This window comes from Copidosoma floridanum, unplaced genomic scaffold (assembly GCF_036245765.1).
Source record: "Copidosoma floridanum isolate Cflo_tuat_1 unplaced genomic scaffold, Cflo_Japanese_pri ptg000014l, whole genome shotgun sequence".
Classification (NCBI taxonomy): Eukaryota; Metazoa; Arthropoda; class Insecta; order Hymenoptera; family Encyrtidae; genus Copidosoma; species Copidosoma floridanum.
This window is the reverse complement of record NW_028321891.1, coordinates 5,688,446-5,710,036: the sequence shown is the minus strand read 5'-3', so window position 1 is coordinate 5,710,036 and position 21,591 is coordinate 5,688,446. Positions and strand designations below refer to the sequence as shown.

The window sequence follows — 21,591 nt, the reverse complement described above, 5'->3', positions numbered from 1 at the left end:
AACCTACGGATTTTAAAACAATTTCTCGGCGCGTAAAATACAGCATCAAGTTCGAGGTGTGCTATATACATTATGTAAGTGTCACGAATAAATGTAAAATTTTTTAACTGAAAACGTTTCACATTACATGTCAACCGAGAGATACAATTCTTGCGGAGGGCACGACATTGTACACGGCGATCGAGAGAGAGAGAGAGAAAAAATACGCGCGAGAAAACGCCTCCGAGCGTGTACGTACGTGTGTCCAATTGATTCTCACAACCTTACGAAACCTTTGCGAAACGAGCGTCGCGTCATCGAGGCGTGCACGAGAATAAAAGAGCGAGCGAGAGAAAAAAAAACTTTCCACCGCTGTCTCTCTTTGGGGCGCATGTCTTGTCGCAATTCGGAAACAATGACGCGTCCCGATTGTTGTTACAACTTTGTTTTTTTCGCTCTCCTTCTTTGACGGTGCGTCGAGCGTTCACATGGTGTTGTAATTGCATGTTTGTCGGGCTTTCGATTTCTTTCTTAATGATGTTTCAATGCACCGCGCCACTGGACAAAGTTCACGATCATGCTTTCGTTCGCATCGTTTTTAAATTGAAAGAAAAAAAAAAAATCTATTGTTTTCATGAAAAATTTATCCCGTTAACTCAAAAGCCAAAATGAGTTTGCAATATTTGCATACGTATACGAGAAGATAGGGCACACATATGCACAAGTGTCGGTTCGAAAAGAAACGTGTGAGTGTGTTTGGTACATGTATATAACAGAGCGCTTACGATTGCTTTGCAAGTGTTCTATGTTTAGGTGGAGACGCTTCGAGAAAATTACATTATTATCGAACAGGCGATACAGTTTTGACATTTAATCGTTTCGCTGCGCAGTAGAAACAAACCAACCGTGTATCTATATCCGTATACACAACTTTATCTCGAAACCGGATTGTTCGAGTTGCGTTTGTATGTATCTATAAGTAATTGCACCTGCAGAGTGTTGTAGTCGTATAAGTTCATCAACGACACGCACCTGTATGAAGCAGTGGGACCAACAAGGTCGCATTTTTTTGTTTATCGAATTTTTTAATGACAGGCCAATGATCGCCGATGCAGGCCATCGTGTGTTGTATCGAAGACTCGAGGCTTCAAAGTTCGGTGCACTGTATACGTTATACGCCAGAGTGACTGCGTAGAACCAGTAGGCTGATAAATTTAATAATCGATGATTCTTTATTTCGTCTATATACCTATAGTACAATTTGTGTGTCGAGTAAATACAAATATGATAAATTTATTTCGATCTGATTAAGCGAAGAATCGATTTTTTTTGCAATTATGAGAGAATTTATCTTACATTGATATGTTTCTACAGGGTTAATCTGAGTTAGGGACCACGAAAATTTTTATGTTTCAAGCTTCTAATGGCTTTACAGTAAAAGTTAATCAACGTGCAATTCTACGTGCGAGTGAAAATTTTTGGTATTTCCACGTATTATCGATTGAGCGCGTGACTCGTGACGTCAAGTGTACACACGTAATATTCTGTGTAGCGGGACTTTCATGTGTAATGAACGAAAAAAAAAAACCATATCGCAGCCAAAGCCTCTTTTGCTTTCGACGTCGCGCAAACAGATAGCGAGACCGGCGTTTAAGTAGACACAGGTCGAGTTTCGTCAGACGCACACCGAATACCAAACAACGTCGGGCTGTACAGGCGTTTTTCAAAAATAGCTCTCTATTAGGTACACTTTGTTATTTTTGACGCGTGCGTTACACCCATTCTTGTGGGTATTTTTTTTTTTTTTTTTTTTTACAAATACACACACACCTGCCTACACCACCTCCCATCACTACGCGCGTCGGAAAACCATCACGCAAGGAGAGTGACTCCTACGCTCGTGTGTCACATAACTTCCGTCCTCCGATTCACGTTCAAGACCATATACAACACATCGAACATGGACGTATGTTTGCTTAGCATCAAAAGAGGAAAAAAAAAAAAAAAAATAGTCACGAGCACCCGCAAAATCAGGTCGCGGCTGACTTGGCATTCTCTCTCCTCGCTCGTGAGTTTGTGTACGGGATGTTATGTATGGATACACCGATAGGGACGATTCTATTTTCGCAACCGGTTGGATTATTCTCGGATTCGAGGGGCAGCGTCTCGAGATTCCGCGCCGGCTAATTTCGTAACTCGCGTGAGGCGCGGCCGCGACTTGTACCCGTAGGTATACGTATAATATATATACACGCACACACCCATTACGGCCGGACGGGATGGCCCGCGATTTACGCCGGGGAAGGCCAATGCTCGGTTTGCTCGCTCGGAGAGAGAGAGAGTTGGCTCGTCCCGGAGCTCGTGGATGTTTGATATATGTGATTTTTTTCAACTTTTCGAAAAAAACATGAATGCCCAAGAAGAAAAAAAAAAAAAAAACAATTACTCCTTTTCGGGGGGCACGATAAGTTGGCGTTGGCGCTCGCGAGTTGAAATGAAGAGAAAAAAAAAAAAAAAAAAAAAAAAAATGGGTCAGGAATGCCGTTTCCCACACCGTAAAAGGACGCTCCGCTGCACACTCGAAACTACCATTGCCCAATCGATTGTACCGCGCGCGCGATCAGACCCTGCATATTAAGTACATATACATATTCGCGCTCGTACACACTGTATATAGGAGGAAAGAAACAAGTGCGCGCTCGTGTAGTCATTAGCTTATTCGCAATAGCTCGTTCACCTACTTCTCACATGTGTGTATATATATATATTTTACACGCTCGTAAGTAATATATACATATTTTTTCGCGCATCTGTGCACAACACGTGTGCTCGAGATGGAGACATATATATGTATATTGTATCGGCGACGCGAATCTCGAGCGCTCGCGCGTGCATGTGCACGTGTGCGTTGCTGCGTCAGGGTCGTAAATAGGAAAAACAGTGTGTGTTAACAGCAGTACATGGTATATTATATAAAGTAGAGGCGGTAAACAATAAAACCCGGGGGGAGATGCCGAGAGAACCAGATAACGCCAGCTCGCGGCCAAAGGATAAATACGCGTGGTGTTATTGACGAGAGCAAATATCACGTGTGTATATGTATATATGCATATATACGCGTATAGGAAATCCCAATTAAAGCTCGCCGAAGCGCCGCCCGATGAACTCTATCCCTATACGTGGGTTATATAATATCCTCGATTTTAGCGCATACGTGTATATATAGGTATGTTGTACAGTTTGTTTTTTCTTCCCAAGCTCGGTTGAGCTTAAATCGGATTAGCGGTGTCAGTGGCGAGCTGTTTTGGAACGCGCTGGATGTATCGGGGATACGTTGAAAAAACATGAGCTACTTTGTCATTCATTATTCGAGTAATGTAAAAAAAAAAAAAAAAATTATATAGTCGTAATCGCTGAGCAATAAACACCGCAAAATGATATCGCGCGTCGCATGAGCGATGGTATATGTTTGTGACGCGCGGAGCCGGGGCTTGGCTGCAATTGACGCGAATCGAAAAATGATGTGATCTCATTAATAATCGTGGCGCACGTTGTTGCGACAAACAAACGAAAATCACGTGGTATAAGTGAATAAGAAAAAAATAATCGTATGGAAATTCAACGGAATTGGGTGAGCGCAGAAAACGCTTCTGAAAGGAGATGCGATTCTTTTTTTTTTTTTTTTCTTTCTTTTTTATTACCTCGAGTGACTCGTCGTAAAAATATTAACTAACCTACATTACGCGCTGTACGAAAGAGAAAGAGCATGTTTTGTCCGGCGAATGCGAGAAATTCGTAAGAAAGAAAGAGAACGAAAGACTCGCGAGGCGCGATTATTGCAGTAGGCCGGGAAAACGCGTGGCCTGCAACGTGACTTGGGCGCGTATGTATGGATAGGTACACACATTTACATGGAAATTTATATATATATACGTATATACGACCAAGCGAGCGTGTAATGATTTTATTTCCATCGGCCGAGCCGATGTGGGAAGTTGACTACTCACTTACGCTCTTTCTCTCTCTTTGAAAATGTGTGGGCAAAAGATGTATGTTTTTTTTCTTTTTTCTTTTTTTTTCGTCATGAGTCGTGGTATCAATAGGTAAATGGCACCTGTATAATTATTTGGTGGAAAAATAAAAAATTTTTGTGCTTACAGTACAGCGGGTAGGGATACAAGTAATGTCTAAATTATTATTAGGATCGAATGTATGACAGAATTGTACTTGGTGGAACGTTTATCTCTGTGTACTACGAAAATCGTTTTTAAATGTATTATATTACCTGGTGCGTAGTTTTTCTTTTTTGTTAACGATTTGCTTCGTAAAAATTTTTGACTGATACGTGAAATTTTATTGGGTCAGTGGGTACATTGAACCCAGGTAGAGCATCGTAATTGAAAAATAAGACGCAAAATATTATTAAACGAGTCTAATCCGAGGTCCACTCAAACATATCGGTGCGTTTGTTCATATAAGCTATTAACAACTGCCACACAATTAATCGTCCTGAAGAACTCAAGGTTGTTAAGATAAAACAAAAAGTAACTAATTACTTAGTTTTTTAATAACAATAACACAAGATTTTTCGAAAAAGCAACTGAAATAATAACATATACGTTCGTAAGTATAGCATATTTATTAAATCCATGACGACTTAAAATGTTTTGCTATACATTTGTTCCTCAATTTTGATAATCGATGGCTTGTGTAACACCTAACCACCAGTGCTGAAGAGTTATAAAGATAAAATGAATTTTTTCTCAAAGCGGCCAGATGATAGCTGCTTATGGTCGAGTCAATTGCGTCTGACAGTGTCCAACATTAGTCTAAAACAAACCTGATTAAAAAAAATTTTTTTTTTTTTATTGAGTGTTTAGATAACAAAACTGATTTTGACTCTGGAAACGAACTTTTTATTCCAACCGCAGCAGACAAGTATGTAAGTAGTCATTGAAAACAACACCCCGTGGATAAAATACGCAGCAAAATAGATTGATTTTATAAAATTTTTCTCCGTTGGTGGCAGTACGAAAGAAAAACAAAAAATAAGGCCACAATTACGAGCGGTGATCGGCAATCGATTCAGTTTTATAGCGCGCGCGCGCCTGCACGTGCGGCAGCTGTCACTCCATTGGTCTCTCTCTCTCTCCCGGCTCCTTTTTCGCGATCTCAAGGCTGCAACGGTACTTATTAGATCCACGTATACATATAGTGTAGGGTGCTTCGTTGCGAAAATCCAAGACACCGGCCGCAGAGACAACGCCGTTGCGCGATCGGATCGTTTTTTCTTTCTTTTTTTTTTTTTTTTTCGCTTTCAGCCTCAATCTATATAGCAACGATTAGGTATTTGTTGTTTTTCTTCTCTTCCCTCGTGCTCGCGTTTGAATTTTAAATTTTTTGCTCGGCAGGTATAATTGATGTATTGGCTTTGGGCTCCTGCTTCCAATGATGATATAATGTTCGCGTCTTTCCTCCGCCAAGGAGACCATCCTCCAATTTCTATTTTTTACCCGTCATAGGTATCCAAACAGTTCTGCAAATATCCATAGAAAAAAAAATGGTAATTTTTAATTGTTTTTATAATGATTATGCAAAATAAAAAAAAATAAAAAAAAAACAAAATAAAAAATCGCTTAGTATACTCACGCGAGTTTCATGGGCGCACTAATCGCGCCCGTTCGAGCGGCAAGCGCGTGAAATTAACTTCCGATGTGGCAACGTATATTATACCACTTTGTAACGAGAAAAGCATTAATCACGCCTGCACCACCTCGCTCGTGATACAATTACACCATATACACGTGCAATATATATACTACACCCATACGATTGCACGCGCGCATATACTTACAAAACCGATAAAATCAGATCGGCAATATATCGCGGTTTATTGTATACCTACGGACGAGCGCGCTAAATACACGTGGTTCACACTCGCGTACAAATCTGACAAGTATACACGTAACGATTCAACGTTGGAATTGTCGTGGTGGCTCTCTATGTATATATATAGGATTACTTATTCGTCGCTAACAAGAAAAACAATTTTGCATCGTTAGTTTTTCTCGTTTTCCTTCAAACGCTAGCTCCAATCGCGATTGTCGTTGCTTTGCGACGATTAAAAAAAAAAAAAAAATATGGAGCATAATAAAATATCATCGCAGCAACGCCTTTAACTCACCATTCTGCCAACTCCTCCTCGTTTGAACGATCGCTTCGAGATAAACGTGTAGGCTGTTATACACCTAAACGAAGGAATGAAACAGAGGAGAAGGTGTGCGGCTACTGTACCTGATCTTTTCCGAGTTGGTGTATTTATTTAGCCCCATACACCTATAGAAGATATAATTGCGGGGAGAAAGAGATGGTCACGTTTTGTAAAGTACGCGTGTGTTGGGCACTAATTGTCACGTCTTGTCTTGTCGTTGTGTGTTTATTCTGCACTATTCCGATGATTACCCATTCAATTATTATTATTATTATTATTATTATTATTATTATTATTATTATTATTATTATTATTGATTCTTTCGTAGAAATTTTACACGTATACGTCGCACGCTTTGTGTACCTGTATGCGTATATCCTACGTGAGAAAGTACCTGCAATCTATATTTGACGGAGATACCTTTACCGTTTAACACGCGTCCACAAATGACTCTTTGATTCTACTTTTAGTTGTTAATTTATTTATCACTTTATCGTGTTTGTGTATACCACGTTGTTCAATAGAAATTCTGTATCCTCACCACTTGAGTAATTTTTTTTTATTATTGTTAAATGACCATCTGAAATAAGTTTTTATTATCAGTAAAAAAAATGAAAGTTCGAAATTGCTTAAGAGGAAAAGCTTAGAACAAATTTTATCTTCTCACGAGGAAAACATCCTGTACTTGATTTTCTGTAGGTACAATTAAAACATTTTATTTGCAAACTGTACTCCACTAACCATCTCAACTTTTGTTGTACGATCAATGGGCATAATATTATATCGTTGGATTTTTCATTCATGTTATTCGATGAAAGAGTTCCTTTTATTTTACATAAATTTTAAAATATCGAAAATAAAAAATTAATGCACCACTTACTCTTTTTCTCTCAACACTGTACGTTCCAACAAACAACGCGTAGGCACTCGTAATGACTCGAGTTCCCATTAGCAACCCAGTCTACCAGCGTTCGTTTGCGAAACGCGAACGTGCTTGATGCAAAAAAGAAAAAAAAATAAAAGCAATGAAAAATAAGTCACAGAGTAGTACATAGCAGGAAAGAATACGTCGATGCACGTGATGCCGAGACGCATATTATGTGTTTATCTTGGCGTAAGAGCGAGACAGAGTCGTCGCGAAGCAGTGAATTGTGAACCGATCGATTTTTATTCTCACGTTACTTTATTGTTCAGTGTAAACAATAAAACGAAGAAAATAAAGGGCAGTATAGTATGTATGATTTATTTATGTGTCACAGAGTTGTGGCACTTGCGGGGATGGATTTACTTTTGTACCTACGTCCCTTCTTTGGCAATTACATGATTGAAACTGATGAAAAATAGTCTTTCATGCATCTGCGATAATGTGTATTGATTTCTTTAAAAGCGATTCTCGAATGCTGTGCAGCTCTGATCTAAAAACGAATGAATTTTTATTTTTACAAACGATCGACTTTACCATTGCACCTGACGGGCACGCATCCGGTTTTGTTTGAAGCCACAATGTATCTTTTTTCGATCAGTCATACATACAGAAATAAATCGTTGGACGACGTCGGAAAAAATGAGCAGAGAGCCCTTATCGATTAAATTACGACTTCCGCTAGGGTTGATTACTTTGAAATAAAATGTTCATCGCGACGATGATGAATCATCGCTGCCACACGGATCAGCAGAGATAACGACAAACCTTTTCGATTTATCGTTGAGCGTTGATGAAATTTAATGATCAACGATAAAAATAAATAAATTATGATATGCTGGTGACAATAAATAATATACATAGAAACAGGAAACAGTGATGAAAAAAATGGATGCGATCCATGAGAATCAGCCCGTCTTACCGTACTCGGCCGTCACTACTAGCTCGTTCGGCGATTCAAACGAGTTACACATAAAAATCAAACAAAACAAGTGATGCTCGTTTTAAAACACTTTTCCATCGAAACGAGAATCATGGTGTTAATATTATTTGTCTAGTTGAAAAAAAAACAAAAAAAAAAAAAAACAAGATACTCGTGTTGATCTCATCGTTTCCCCTTGAAAGATTAGATAAGCAAATCGCACGTGTTTTGTTTTTTCAATCGCGCGGAATAGCTCGAAACGTACCAGACGTCCCACTCCCACGTGCCCTCCTACACGTGTAAGTTGGACGGGGAAAACCAGATTATAAGTAGAGTAATGCGATCGCACGGAAGAAACGGAGATAGAGAGAGAGAGAGAGAGAATAGCTCGAGAGGTGCCTATACACGTACAATAGGTATATATAAGGTGTATGCATAATGAATCGGTGTAAAGTGGAGGCCGAAAGAAAGGAGAGAGGGGACAGCTCGCGGCAATGATCGCGAAAGTGAAGGTAAGATACACCGCGACAACAACAACGTGCCTCGGATAAGGAGGCGTCGTAAGGTCGATGAAGGACGCTTGACCCGAGCACGTGAAAAATATACCTATATTATCGCGCGCGTGTGCTTTTTTCGATGTGCGAGGCGGGGACGAGAGGTTGTAATATATGCTCAATTTTGCGTAGCTACAGAGCGAGAACCGAGTTATTAGATACACATTTTTGATACGTCTCTATAGAGTATCAACACGTGACGTCCGAGGATCTCGGAGTTTTCAATCGGGGCGAAATTAATGCTTTTTTTGTTTTCGGCTCGCTTGTACATACGGCAGATCTGATGCGAGTACTTATAATTAGTATATTACTCACCTAGGGAGGAAAAATAAAGATAAAATAAAGCAGGAAATTGACGCCCGAGGCAAAGCCGCGAGGGCGATGAGCATGCGATCTGAGGGATTCTTTGTTTCCTCCCGTGGGTTGTATACGATTTTTCATCAATCCTGCGCCGAGAGAAGGGATTTTCGTTTCGCGAAGCGGGACGAAAGTTCCTACTTTCGGCGCAGTATGATGAAAATATACTTACCTACGCATTTGCGACAGCGACGAAAACAACGATACGATCGGCTCGTCATGCCATGTATATATGTATACATACACCGTGTATCTGGACGCTTTCATAAAGTATACGTGTTTTCGTTGAAACATCCGTGCGTCGTACTCTCGATGATGATACATTGTTCGTTCTCCCCCTTGCAGCCAACAGTTTTTTTATCGCACTGCGAAGACAAATATATAGAGATGAATAAAAAAAGAACAATATCTACAGTAGCAATAACGAGCGCCCAATGAGAGCAGCGAGTGATAATATTAGCTCGCGACGCGTTTACAACAATAACACGAAGCAACACGTGCTGCTGCAGTACAATAGCCGTACGTATCTATAATACGTTGTAGTGCACACGCTCTTTGCTCGATGTGTATACATACATATATATGCATATTCTTATCGTGTGTATTGTTACAATGTGCACTCGTGGGTACATAATAATATTATGCACGCATATACCATCTGACTTTTTCTCTTCCCTCTTTTTTCATCGCGCAACACGTAGTAGCGTCATATCCCGCGTTTTTCTCGGCTGGCTATACATATTTTCTTTCTTTCTTTCTGCATTTTTTTTTTTTTTTGTCAAGTATACGATGCACTTTCGAGGGGACGGAAAAATAAATTGCCCGCTGCTGTGTACGTGGGCGCGGGTGTTGGGTTGTGTGTATAGCTGTACGAGCGAGGTCGATTATTTTTCAACCAGAGAAACGACTCGACGATGTTTGGGGTCTGTTTTTTAGTGTGAAAAATGAGAGACCACAAATAAAAGAGAAAATTTTAACTGAATTCTGATCGAGATTGCGTTTTTGTAGCTCGATCGGATTGTAGATAACGTATTTTGTCAGAAAAAGTTAAAATATGGGCAATTTAACCGATCGATCGACAGTACACAAATAACAATTACGCGCTTCTTTGGCCAAGCAATTACTTGGTTCTCATCGAAATTGCGTGCGTCAAAGGTTCTGCGAGAGGATACGACAAGGCACTTTCCACATTGAACCGTATATACTTATTATACGCGAGGGTCGCGCGTCAACGTTAAAGCATAAATATTTATTTACGCGTAGCGGCTCTTTGAAAACTTTTGCGTATGAAGCTTTTTGCATGTGAGTAGAAATTGTACAAATAATGCGACGGATCGCGATAAAAATTAAACGTAAGGGGAATTGTTTTTCTGTTTTATCGTGTGGCTCATGCACACGTGTAATCAAACGTGAGCGCTTTCCACATTCCCTGTGTATACTTACACGTATATACAGTATATACCTTTACTTTAGTTTGGATTTTTTTCTCTTTATTTACCGCTGCCACATGTTTGCACATCGGCACTGGCGTCGATTTCTCAGACGTGTGCACGTGCGCGACCGACGTCCTCTAATAATGCGCCTCACGCTGCGGAGCTTTTGCTCCGATTGGAGAGAGTATGCGACCTCAATGTGGGGGTTCGCTGCGACGATCTCGCCCACTCTGTTGTTTTGTATTTTTTTCACTTTTACTTTAGTGTTTTTTTTTTTTTTTTTTTTTTTTTTTTTTTTTTTTTTTTTTTTTTTGCGGTAAAGTAAATAATGTATAGACACAAGGTACGGAATCGAGGTTTTGTTAATTAAAGTAAACGGTAAAAGTTTAAATAAAAAAAATTACATCGACTCGACGAATGAAATTGAGTGTAGGCGTTTGGTAATCGCGTATGCTATCTTATCACAATACTTTTTGGTTAATGGATGTGGGCTTGAAATTATATTCACGCGTTATTTATTTTTTACCAAAGACATGGATTATTTTTATTTGTAACAACAATAACCACACCACAGAATTGCAAACGTCCAAATAAGTATGGAGGTTTTGGAAAAAAAAAAAAAAAAGTAATTGCGAAGGAAGTACAATCATACATATTCACTCGATCGGCAAGAAAAATACATCCAAGCGCACGTCACTTTTATAAATATCCTACCAACGGTCGCTGTGACACTCATACATGCATATTCCACTTTTCTATGCAAACGTCACGTTTCCCAGCTCTTTTTTCGGAACAAACCTTTTTTTAAACGATTCCTGCCTCGCTTCGCAACTATAGATCGTACGACATATACAAATCGACCTGCACCTATTTTTTTCCTTGCTATTTATGTGCCACGCTCATTCATTTTTCACAACAGCTCGCTCCGTTTCCGCTTTTTTTTTCCCACACATCGGAGCATTATTTTTTTTTTTCCCCCTTAAATAGGTCTTGGGGTTTCCCAAAAGTGGGTGACACTCGTCACAAAAATACAACAGAGTGCGTACAATGAGTTTTCATGCAAATCGAACAATCAGCATGTTAATACGCCTCGGTTGACAACTATTACGAAGGAATGCGCGAAAGAAGAGGAAAAAAAAATGTTGCGCAAAATTGCATTAATAACACAGGTGTTGTACTGGAAGAAAGAAAAAAAAACTTTCACCGACTCCGCTGCATTTGCATAATAAATTATGCGCGCGCAAAAAGTCACACGTGCATTTTCGTATTTGTTTTTTTTTTTTTTTTTTTTTTTTTTTCGTTACACTCCTTTAAATCCAGGATTAAAAATGCAAAACTAATAAATCAATCGAACGTCTGCTTTCAGTCTGGACGGAAGATCCTGCAAGGACGAGATCTACAGGATGGGCCTTGGATCGGGCTACTGCGAGGGGAACCTGAATTTCGCAACCGCTTCCGAGGACGACGAGGTCTACCCGAAAAAGAAAGTCTCGAGGGTGAGTGTATGTGAAATTTCTTCTCGTTTTTTACCTCACACACACACACACACGATACAAACGCTTATTACACCTTACTTTGTATCTCTGTCTTGGCGCATAATACGAGCGCGCGTCATTCATGCGCGTGATTCACGGATCCGTTTCACAATCGAGCTTGCAATGCCAAAATGAGGCTCGTATGCGCTTCATTGCTGTTGTTTTTTTTTTCTCGCGCAATCCTTCAGAGTCCCTCGTTTTATTTGTCGTCCAAAGAAACAAAAAAATGTTCTCCTCTTTGGCTTCCGTACGAATTTTCGACGCGGATGAGACAGTAAGGTCCGAATTACTTGCTTGATTTTCATCCAAACGATTGATCAACGCTCGTGTAATTTTGCCTGAAATTCAAATCCAATAATTGAAAGGATGGCCCTTTTTTGTTTTAATGAAAACTTTCAATTTTTTCATCAGTCTTGCGACCCCAGCATATAATAATAACCCTTAAAATCGCGATTCTCGACGAATTTGTCAACTAAAAACTATCGGGTCCAGAAGAAAAACATATGCTATACCAATCGATACTTTGACGCCCACGGCCGTGTACAAATTAATACACACATGAGCGTACCATCAAGAGATGGAAGTAAACACGTGATGCTCATCCCGCGTGAGGTAACGAGGATGGAATGCCGAGGAGAGGCTCTTTAACGCCGTGGATAACCCTCGGCACCGCAGCAGTTCTCTCTCTCTTTGTCGATGGTTTTCCTGTTTTGACGCGCGTTCGAGTTGCCATGGTGCCGCGCACCGGAGAATTTAGGCCACACGCCGCTGTGAAAAGAGAGTAGGCGGTATAGGTGGAACTCGCGGAGAAACCAAGGCTTTTCCCGCCACGTGCGCGCGTTTGAATTACAAGTACATTGGGTATGCGCGTCCCGCTCCGCGCTGCTGGTGTATATGGCCTCTGATGCAATGTCCAACAATGTTTTACGGCGCGCGCGTACATCGACGATGACTGTCACCTTTATTTTTTTTTTTTTTTTGCATTTGGGACGAGGCTTTTTTTGTTTTCGGCAAGGAGACGGGAGAAATAATCGAGGCCGTTGTTTTTGGAAAAGTCTCGTTTTCAAAAATAACACGAGCACGTATAAATTGCAAGAAAGTGCAGATAATATACTGTACAGACACGAGTTTATGGTATAATAATGGGTGAAACAGAGCTCGTAAGTCTATTTTTTAACTCCCTGCGGTTGTTCTAATAATAAAGGCACCCACGCGGTGCTATAGGCCCGCCAACGTCACGTTAGGATCGATGATGTACATGCATACAACATAATTATCAATCGATGATGCAAAAATGAGGGAGAAGGGAAAAAACCATGTAATCAATGAAAAGACGAGTAACACGAATCGAAATACCACCGTTGCCATCATTGTCCATCATTGTTCGTCGTACCGTATACTTAATCACAAAACCTTGTACCTTTTATAATACTTACATCAAGCCTGTTTTTGTTGTTTATACACGAACCAAAAAATAGATCTCGATTCGATGCCTCCCTTAGACAGGAAGTTCTGTCCGTTCTCCTTGTCTCGCGTACATCTTGGTTTCGTTATAATAAGGGGTATCCGCTTAACTTACATTAATTTTAAATAAATTCATGAAGGTGTGGTGCTAACAGAGGTTCTAATGAATGCATTGTAAACAAAGTGAAAAATGCTGTTAATGTTACTTGGATGAATAAAAAAACCAAATTTTTTTTCAGAATATGTAAATATTTATTCAAATGATTTACTTAATACCCGCCAAACATCTCGTACAGCAATTCTATATTTTTTTGAAAAAACATATTACACTCATGCATGATAAAGATATCACTGCAGTTGTTTCGAAGAAAAATACTAGCAGCTGCTTTTAAATTTTGAAGATTATAATCACTTATGAGAAGAAGTTCGCAGATCTTTATTATATTTTCTTTGTTAATATTCCCTATCAAATGTAGTTCACATAGCATCTGTAACTCTGGTAAATCAAAAAAGTGAGCCATTTTCAATAACTCGTATGGTTTTTTTTCAACTTTGCACGTATTGGTATAGACGAAACTAATCAATTCTTCAACGGCGCGCGCGTCGTAACCATCCAGTATAATTTCGTTGGTATTTTTTTCCAGCATATCCGACTCCAACATTCTTTCAAACACACGACTTTTAGCAGCGAGTACGGCTCTGTGCACATCGAACCGTTCGTTGTTGACGATGATTTTTAAATCGCTGACCTTTTTGGTTTCCAACATTTCCTTCCAATCGCGTACCAAGACACTTGGTTTGAAAGTTGATTTGTAGTACAAAGTAAATTTGCTCATACGTGCAGGGCAACTTAGTTTAGCTTGAAAGACTTGATGGTTGCGCTTGTACTTCAACTCCCGATACTTGGATCCACACTTTATGAATAACTCGAAGCGATTGATTTGAAACGATTCGAACTCCTTGCTGGGCTTCAGCGTAAACTTAATGTCGGTCTTACGTCGACTTTCAGAACTAAAAACTAATTTCAAGTTACACTTTACATTGTTGATGATCGGCGTAAAAGTGTCCTTATGGTCGTAGTCGAAATCAATAGATAAATAATCCGGACGATTGAAGTACTCGTCCATGGTCTTGAATGCCTTGTTGTATCGTAGTAATCTCTCAAAATGTTTCGAAATTACACCAAATACTTGCACGGATCCACTAGGTGTAAGTATGGATTCTTCGTTCAGCTTCTCCAGAGGCACTCAACAACGCAGTGGAATACAAGTAAATGATGTTTCCAAATGGTATTCAGTGCTCGGATGAACACTACCATTAGTCGGTGAACTTTTAATCACTGTTCCCTGTTGCGCTGCAGGGGTGAGTTTTATACACAAACCTTTCAACTGTTGTGACTCGATGACAACTGAAAACTCTCTAGTTAATGACTTGATAATCACAGAATAATGAATGATTCAAGTCTAAGAACGGTGTGTCACAAATGACCAAGTTAGGAAGGATCGAAACTTTGGATAATCGTACGCATAATCGGTACGTAATTCGAGCTACGTGAATTTCACGTGTACTTATCTGAAAGTACCCCTTAGCAAATCGATGACTCATGCTTCACTGGAAGTTATCTCTCTTTTCTTCACTACCCTTCGTGTCGCTCGAAAACCCGTTTAATTACTCGTACAAACTTCTCACAATTGTTGGTATAAAACAAGAAGTATAATGAAGAAGGTACTAAATACATTTTTATGAAATAATTTTTACTGGTTAATTAGTCATCGCACCATAGATTTGGTGGTCTTTAAAATTATTAATACAACTGCAATACATTACATAAAAAAAAAGAAATTTCAGCAGTACAATGTAAGTGTCAAACACTTGGAGTAACAACTATTTTTCTCTAGGAATTTCTTTTCAAACCTATTGCGTCGATAAACAAATGGTGATTCAATCAAAAATTGGCCAACGATAATGAGAACATTAATTTTGTTGGCGCTGATTCTTACTCATGTATACTCGTGTCTAACACCACGTGTTTTTAATTGAACTTAATGGTTCCTCGATAGAGCCTCAACTTTCCCTGCTGTTGTCAATTATAACGGAACACAAAGGAAAAACAAGCAGCCGCATCGTCGTCGCTATCGTTTTGTCACGGAACGCCACTTTTCCACTTAGTCTCGTATCGCTTTTTGTTGTTATTGTATACATACATACACGCGTAATTAAAGAAAAAATGTAAACTTGTTAGTATATCAACTAATTTTTTCTGATGTATCTACGACTTTCCTACGTAATACACGTACGCTCGACCGAGTCTTACATAAAAAAAAAGCGTCACGTTCCACCGAATGTGATTGTTGGAGTTACGGTGCGTCCGAACTCTCCTTTTTCAACGAGTATCTTTCGCGCGCCGTGGACGTAATCGAATCGAAATAGGAATGGCTAAGTGCTTTTATCTTGAAATCGTTACGAGTACATATAATGTCCAAAAAGTGGCATCACTCCTAGAAATTTTCCGTCTCAAATAGATGCGCGTTTTGACCAATATGATTCTGGTAATTAATAATTTCTAATTCGACGAGCAGTTGTGTGCGCGTTGCATCGAAGATTAAATTATCAGGAAATCGTTTAGGTTGTATTAAATGTCCGCTAAATTTGCTTGGACGCGTCCACTGTGGGGGTGCGTTGACTTTGGTCATACTAATGAAACGGATAAAACGCAACCTATGTGTTATACGAGCATATCCAAGTTGAAAAAACAAAATTAAGCGAAACTTCCGAAAATATCTTGTTTTGAGTACGCCCATTCATCTGGACGGCCTTGAACTAAATAGACTATATTAAAACGAGTCGCCTCTGTAAATGGGTTATAGAAAAGTTGCGTATCGAGAGAAATTTTGTTGTTGTTTTGCTTCCTCGTGCGGATGGAGAGAGTTTCGAATTGATGACTTAAAAAAAAAAAAAAAAAAAAAAAAAAAAAGTAGCTCTCCAAATAACATGTTGTATAGAAATACATTTTATGTGGTAATAGGTAGACGCTAGAGTGTCGAAATGTGGTCTTTTATGCGAGCGCGTACGTGAGTTTCTCTCACACAAAGAACTCTATCGACAAATCGCGCAGTATTTATCGTGGAAACTGCTTCGGAAACCAGCTGCAACCAGCTCCCTTTTTCCTTACCTCCAAAACCCCTTTCGGATCTTGTACAAGTGAAAAAAAAAAAAAGAAAAAAAAACGCTCAAGTTATCCATGGTTATGCCCATACAAACATTACACGTGCACGTAAGAGCTGTGGTCGTGGGTGCCGATTTCGAAGGTTGCGACCCAGTGAATTTCGATACTTCATTGTTCTCTCGCGCACCGCTTGCGGCATTGAAAAACAACAGTCGTCGATCTTTACTTTGCCCTTCCTTTTGTTTCTCTCAATACAATAAGTTATTATACCTCGTAACAGCCAGTGAACCAACTGCTATCAACACATCTCTCGAGTAATATCTCCATTTTGCTCCACGACATGTTCAATACGCGTATCGACGATCGATCGATAACCAAAGCTATCGCTCCAATTAAATCGTACGATTAAAAAGCCTTTTGATTTCAATGCTCAAACAGAATAGGCTTTCGCACACCTGCCACACGTAGGCTTTGCACACGAATAAACGTCATTTATTCCAACCCGAGGTATTTCGTATTTAGACGAGTAGAGAGAAAATACATGTACAGGCAAACGGGAGTTTGCACTACGTATACGTATACGATCTGCAGATCGCGTGCCAAGACGAACCTCCGAATAACCGAGGCATCCAACACACGCCTGAGCACCTGTCGCCATCCATTAAGACGATGATTAAACGTATGAAATCCTTCTGCGGATTTTTCGAGCGCCACCCCGAAAAGTCAGCCAACGCGCAGTAACGAACGATCCAATTTATGTACCATCCTTGCGTCGTTTTGTATACTTTTGGCGGAAAATGCCGTGAATCGATAATCGTCTACAGTCCACGGTTTTATTTTCAAATACTTTAGGCGCGAGTGACTCATCAGCTGGGGATCTATTGCCACACCGAGTTATTTGGTATATATGTGTGTACTGGCAGTAGTCACGTCGGCTCGAAGAGGAGGAGTTAATGGCCTGCTCGCATTCATTCATAAAAGCCGGTAAACAAGACCGAGCGAGCGCTGGATCGCACCGACGGCAGGCGGATGTTGTGTACCCCGCGTCGTCCAACCTCATCCGCGTCTATGTATGACGAGAGCATTCGAAAATGTTGGAAAATTCCGGTCTGATTTCGTGATCCGTTCGGACCCCGTGCTTGGAAAAGTTTGTACAAAAAATCGGATTGATTGATGAGGCATTTTTCACGTGCACTTGCACTTCATTCTGACATATTGTATAGCTTCGAATTGGCCACCGATTTCCAATGAATGCAGTCGATACGTACATGCAAGCAAAAATCGTAATCGATAAAATTGCCCGTTGAAAACCAAAAAAATTAGTGACGTACACGGAAAAAGGTCGACTGATTTTAAAACGAGCTTTCGTCTTGAACTCTGTTGGAATTACTATTTTTCCATCACTGCTCGTGAAGAGACCTATTATGCGTTCCATTGTACACGTGGTTGGAAGTGCCGACGGCGCTTATCAAAAAAAGAGTGGAAACTGTTTTTCCCCGATAACTCGAAAAACGCTTTTACGTAAAAAACACTTCCGGTACTTCTTATCTACAAATTAGATAAGTACACCTACTTACGCACTTATCGGTCCTCGATCGGAGCTGTACATTTGACAACTTTGGGTACATTAATTATTGAGCTAACGAAAATTCTTGAGCCTGGGCGCCCGCAGTGCCCCATCGTCTCGGTAAAAGACCAAGATTCTCGACACATCCGTCCACCACTTCCGCGTTCCGCGTCACTTATACCTAATACTTTTTATATAGTTATGCAATATAATATCGTGTATGATGATCGGCACGTGTAAATATTTCATCGCGTACGAACGAAAAGCGAGTGTGTATGACGCGAAGGAAGTGAGATTGGCTTACGCACGCGAGCCGTAATGGAAATACCCGATCGTTTCTCGGTCACGGTCCATCCGAGGACGACTCATCGTTTTTCATGCATTGGTCGTTGGAGCCGTGAGGATACCCACGTACACCGTATGTACTTTTTTTTCTGGGATTCTTGCGCACGTGGTTTCACAGTGTCCTTGGTTGAGGTCGGAAAAAGATGAGAAGCTCGAGGAATACGACTTTATTCATTTGGCTGCATTTTCGTACAAAGTCAAGGATGACTCACTAAATTTTAGATTTAATCTCGAATTGACTTTCGTGTGCGCTCGATGAGAAGTACTTTGGTATGGTATTGAGCTGTACTTTGTTGTCTTGAATACCACAAGTGCATCTCGTGGACTCAGCGAAATCGTCACTACCTGCTGTCACGGTAGAAAGAAATATGTGATTTTTTATAGACGAAACTTTCAGTCGCCGGATGAGCTACTTCTGTGACTTGTACGTATGAGCACATGTTTTAAAAATAAAAATCTTTTAAAATCAATGGAATGTTTTATGTCACAAAATAAATTTTGCTGATGATTATTCATTTTAAGAAGGAAATTGGTGATTTTTTTGCACCGATACGAATTTACCGTCAACGAAAACTAAGGCGTACAGCATTGCAAATTTTGTTGAGGAAAAGTATAATATGTATTAAGTTTCAGAAAAATTTTAGTTTTTCTGTTACAACTCTACAGTATAAATTTCGTATAAACCCACAAAATGTTTTAAACTAAGAACTTGCTCTCAAAATGACGAATAATCCAGTAAGTCTTGAATTTTATCACCGCCGATCACCCTCGAGTTAAGAAAAAAAAAAAAAAAAAAAAAAAATTTAGATTTGACTTTGTTCTAATTGAGTCAATTAGAATCAGCTTTTTTCTCTCCAACGCTTGAACGTACCAAGTAAAAATAATGAAAATTACGCAAGTCCTGAAAATTAGCTCGATAAATGTATAATTAACAACAACGTTGACAAGTACCGCGTAAAAGCTGTTACGAGAAAATTCGCCAGTGAAATGTGATTGTAAAACGCGCGTAACTTTTTTTCGGCAAAACTTTTTTTTGTCCATCAGCGTAATCACAGAGATAGCCAACCAGGGTCGTGTTATTAGGTGACGTGATCGTCAGGAGCGAGCGAAAGATTACGTTGTCGCCAAGAATGTGTCAAAAAGCATGTATAGAAGAAAAATGTTATCCCCGTTCCGCGTGGAGTCGGTGGCAATGGATCGATGCGAGGACATACGTGATTAGGACGGCATTCCTGCGCATATGAAATATCATAATGATTTCTTCGAACTAATCTTCTAACTAACACGTACATCCATCATTTATCAATTTGGATGTGGTCTCTCGTATCGAAAAAGCATTGAAAAAATATTTTAATAACAATTATCGTTTTGATAATAATATTAACAATAATAATAATATTATTAATAATAAAGAGAAAGATACATTTATTTCGAGTATTTGGTTTTCGATGTCTGTATGTAGACATTGCATATAATAATTTCAACTGGCTGCGCAGCGCTTGGAAATAAACGTAAAAAATTCTTTTACTGTTATTATTATTATTATCATTATTATTATCATTATTATTATGATTGCTGTTATCATCAAAATTAATATTATGATCATTTAACTATTGTCAATAGACAAAAATTGCAATTTTACGAAAAAGTAGAAAAACATGCTCACGAGTTTTTTTTTTACGTCCAAGTTGTATAAAATACAGCTCACAGATATACGTCTAAAAAAAAGTATTGTTAGGTGTTCGATCGATCGGTCGTTTAAACATTTAATCGGCCACGGCACGTATCGTGCATCAAAATCGGAACGACACGCAAGGGTGCAACCTTCGGAAAAGAAGCTCAGCACGTTACACTCAATTGCACAACGTTTTTCCCCCCTATGTGTGCACGCATACGCCCAATATAAGTAAACACCCACAATGTTTCGATCGTACGTGTTATCGCAGTATATACCGCTACAATTACTCGTACGAGCGTATTCTATATACGCTTTAATTTTCGAATGCTTCGTTTTCCTCCCCCTTTTCCGGGACGCACAGATTTCAGTATTTGTGTCCACAAATGCGTAGGTACGCGTTCATCTGTAGGACCCGTAAAGTCGTTATCCAAGCACCGAAAGACAAGTACGTACATATACAGCTGTATAATGATGACAGGTGGATACAATATGATTTAAAAAAAGGCCATAATGATAATGTCCGGTTGGTGGTTGCGCTGTACTTTTGTACCTCTAGACAACCGTGCAGCTGACAATCCCGACCTGACGGCACTGCAGGTGATACCGCGACGGAGGCTCATATAGTTACATGTTTCTCGAGTCGCAACCACGAGTGCTTACGCGCTCAAGTAAGTAGGTATATTTGTAGGTACGATTATGCATTTGCACTCTCAAAGCTCTCGTTGCTTTATGGACAGGCCGTGGGTTTGTGTTTGTATACGTGTACTCGTTGTTGCCCACTTGATGCACCCGTGGTATAGTTTTACTGATACGCGATTGCAGTGCGATCTGGTAATAGCGTGAATTTTCAGCGCCTCTTTAATCTGATGGAATAAAATCGGTAATACTCGTGCAAGTTTTAAAAATTGCCATTTTTGAGGCCTTAAATTTTCAACAACTTTTGTTTGAGTCACAAATGAGAATTCTCATGTCATTCTCAGAGTCTACGTATAATAATCGGTGTTTTATACACCTATAATACGAACATCGGTAGGTTATAGGTGCCAGCCGTCGTCGCAACGAGTATAGACATACATAAATGTACATGGTATAGAAACGAGCTTCGCTCTCTTTCTTTCACCACTTTTAGACTTTGCTTGATTTGTTTCTTCTTCATTTATTTTTGAATATTTATTTTCCAGTGCGTGCATGTATATAGCTTGTACTCGTATCAAGTTATCTGTAGCCTCGAAAGTGACCCCCCGTTAATGTACTTTTCTTTCTGGGAATACACTTGCGACGGGTAACTGTTTCGGTTCTTTTGTTGAAGTACTTAAAACTGATTTCGAAATTTCGATGCACCTGGAAAAATATGATATTCATCGGTGCGGGTTATTGTTAAACACAACTTACTGATTTTTAAACGCGCTTCAAACGTGTTAGCCGATGGTTTGTTCTTATGAAACAGAAGTGCATGAA

General features: G+C 39.6%; 1 protein-coding gene across 3 annotated transcripts in view; it reads left to right on the top strand.

Annotated features, from left to right (window-relative positions):
- Positions 1-21,591, top strand: part of cwo (transcription factor cwo) — a 50,560-nt gene that overhangs the window by 20,580 nt on the left and 8,389 nt on the right. For 2 of the 3 annotated variants that reach the window (XM_089592076.1, XM_014355360.3), the window contains exon 3: positions 11,745-11,880. In XM_089592076.1, the coding sequence (XP_089448202.1) occupies positions 11,745-11,880 (136 nt within the window). The remainder of the gene's footprint in view (positions 1-11,744; positions 11,881-21,591) is intronic. The other variant, XM_089592077.1, reaches the window with a different exon arrangement.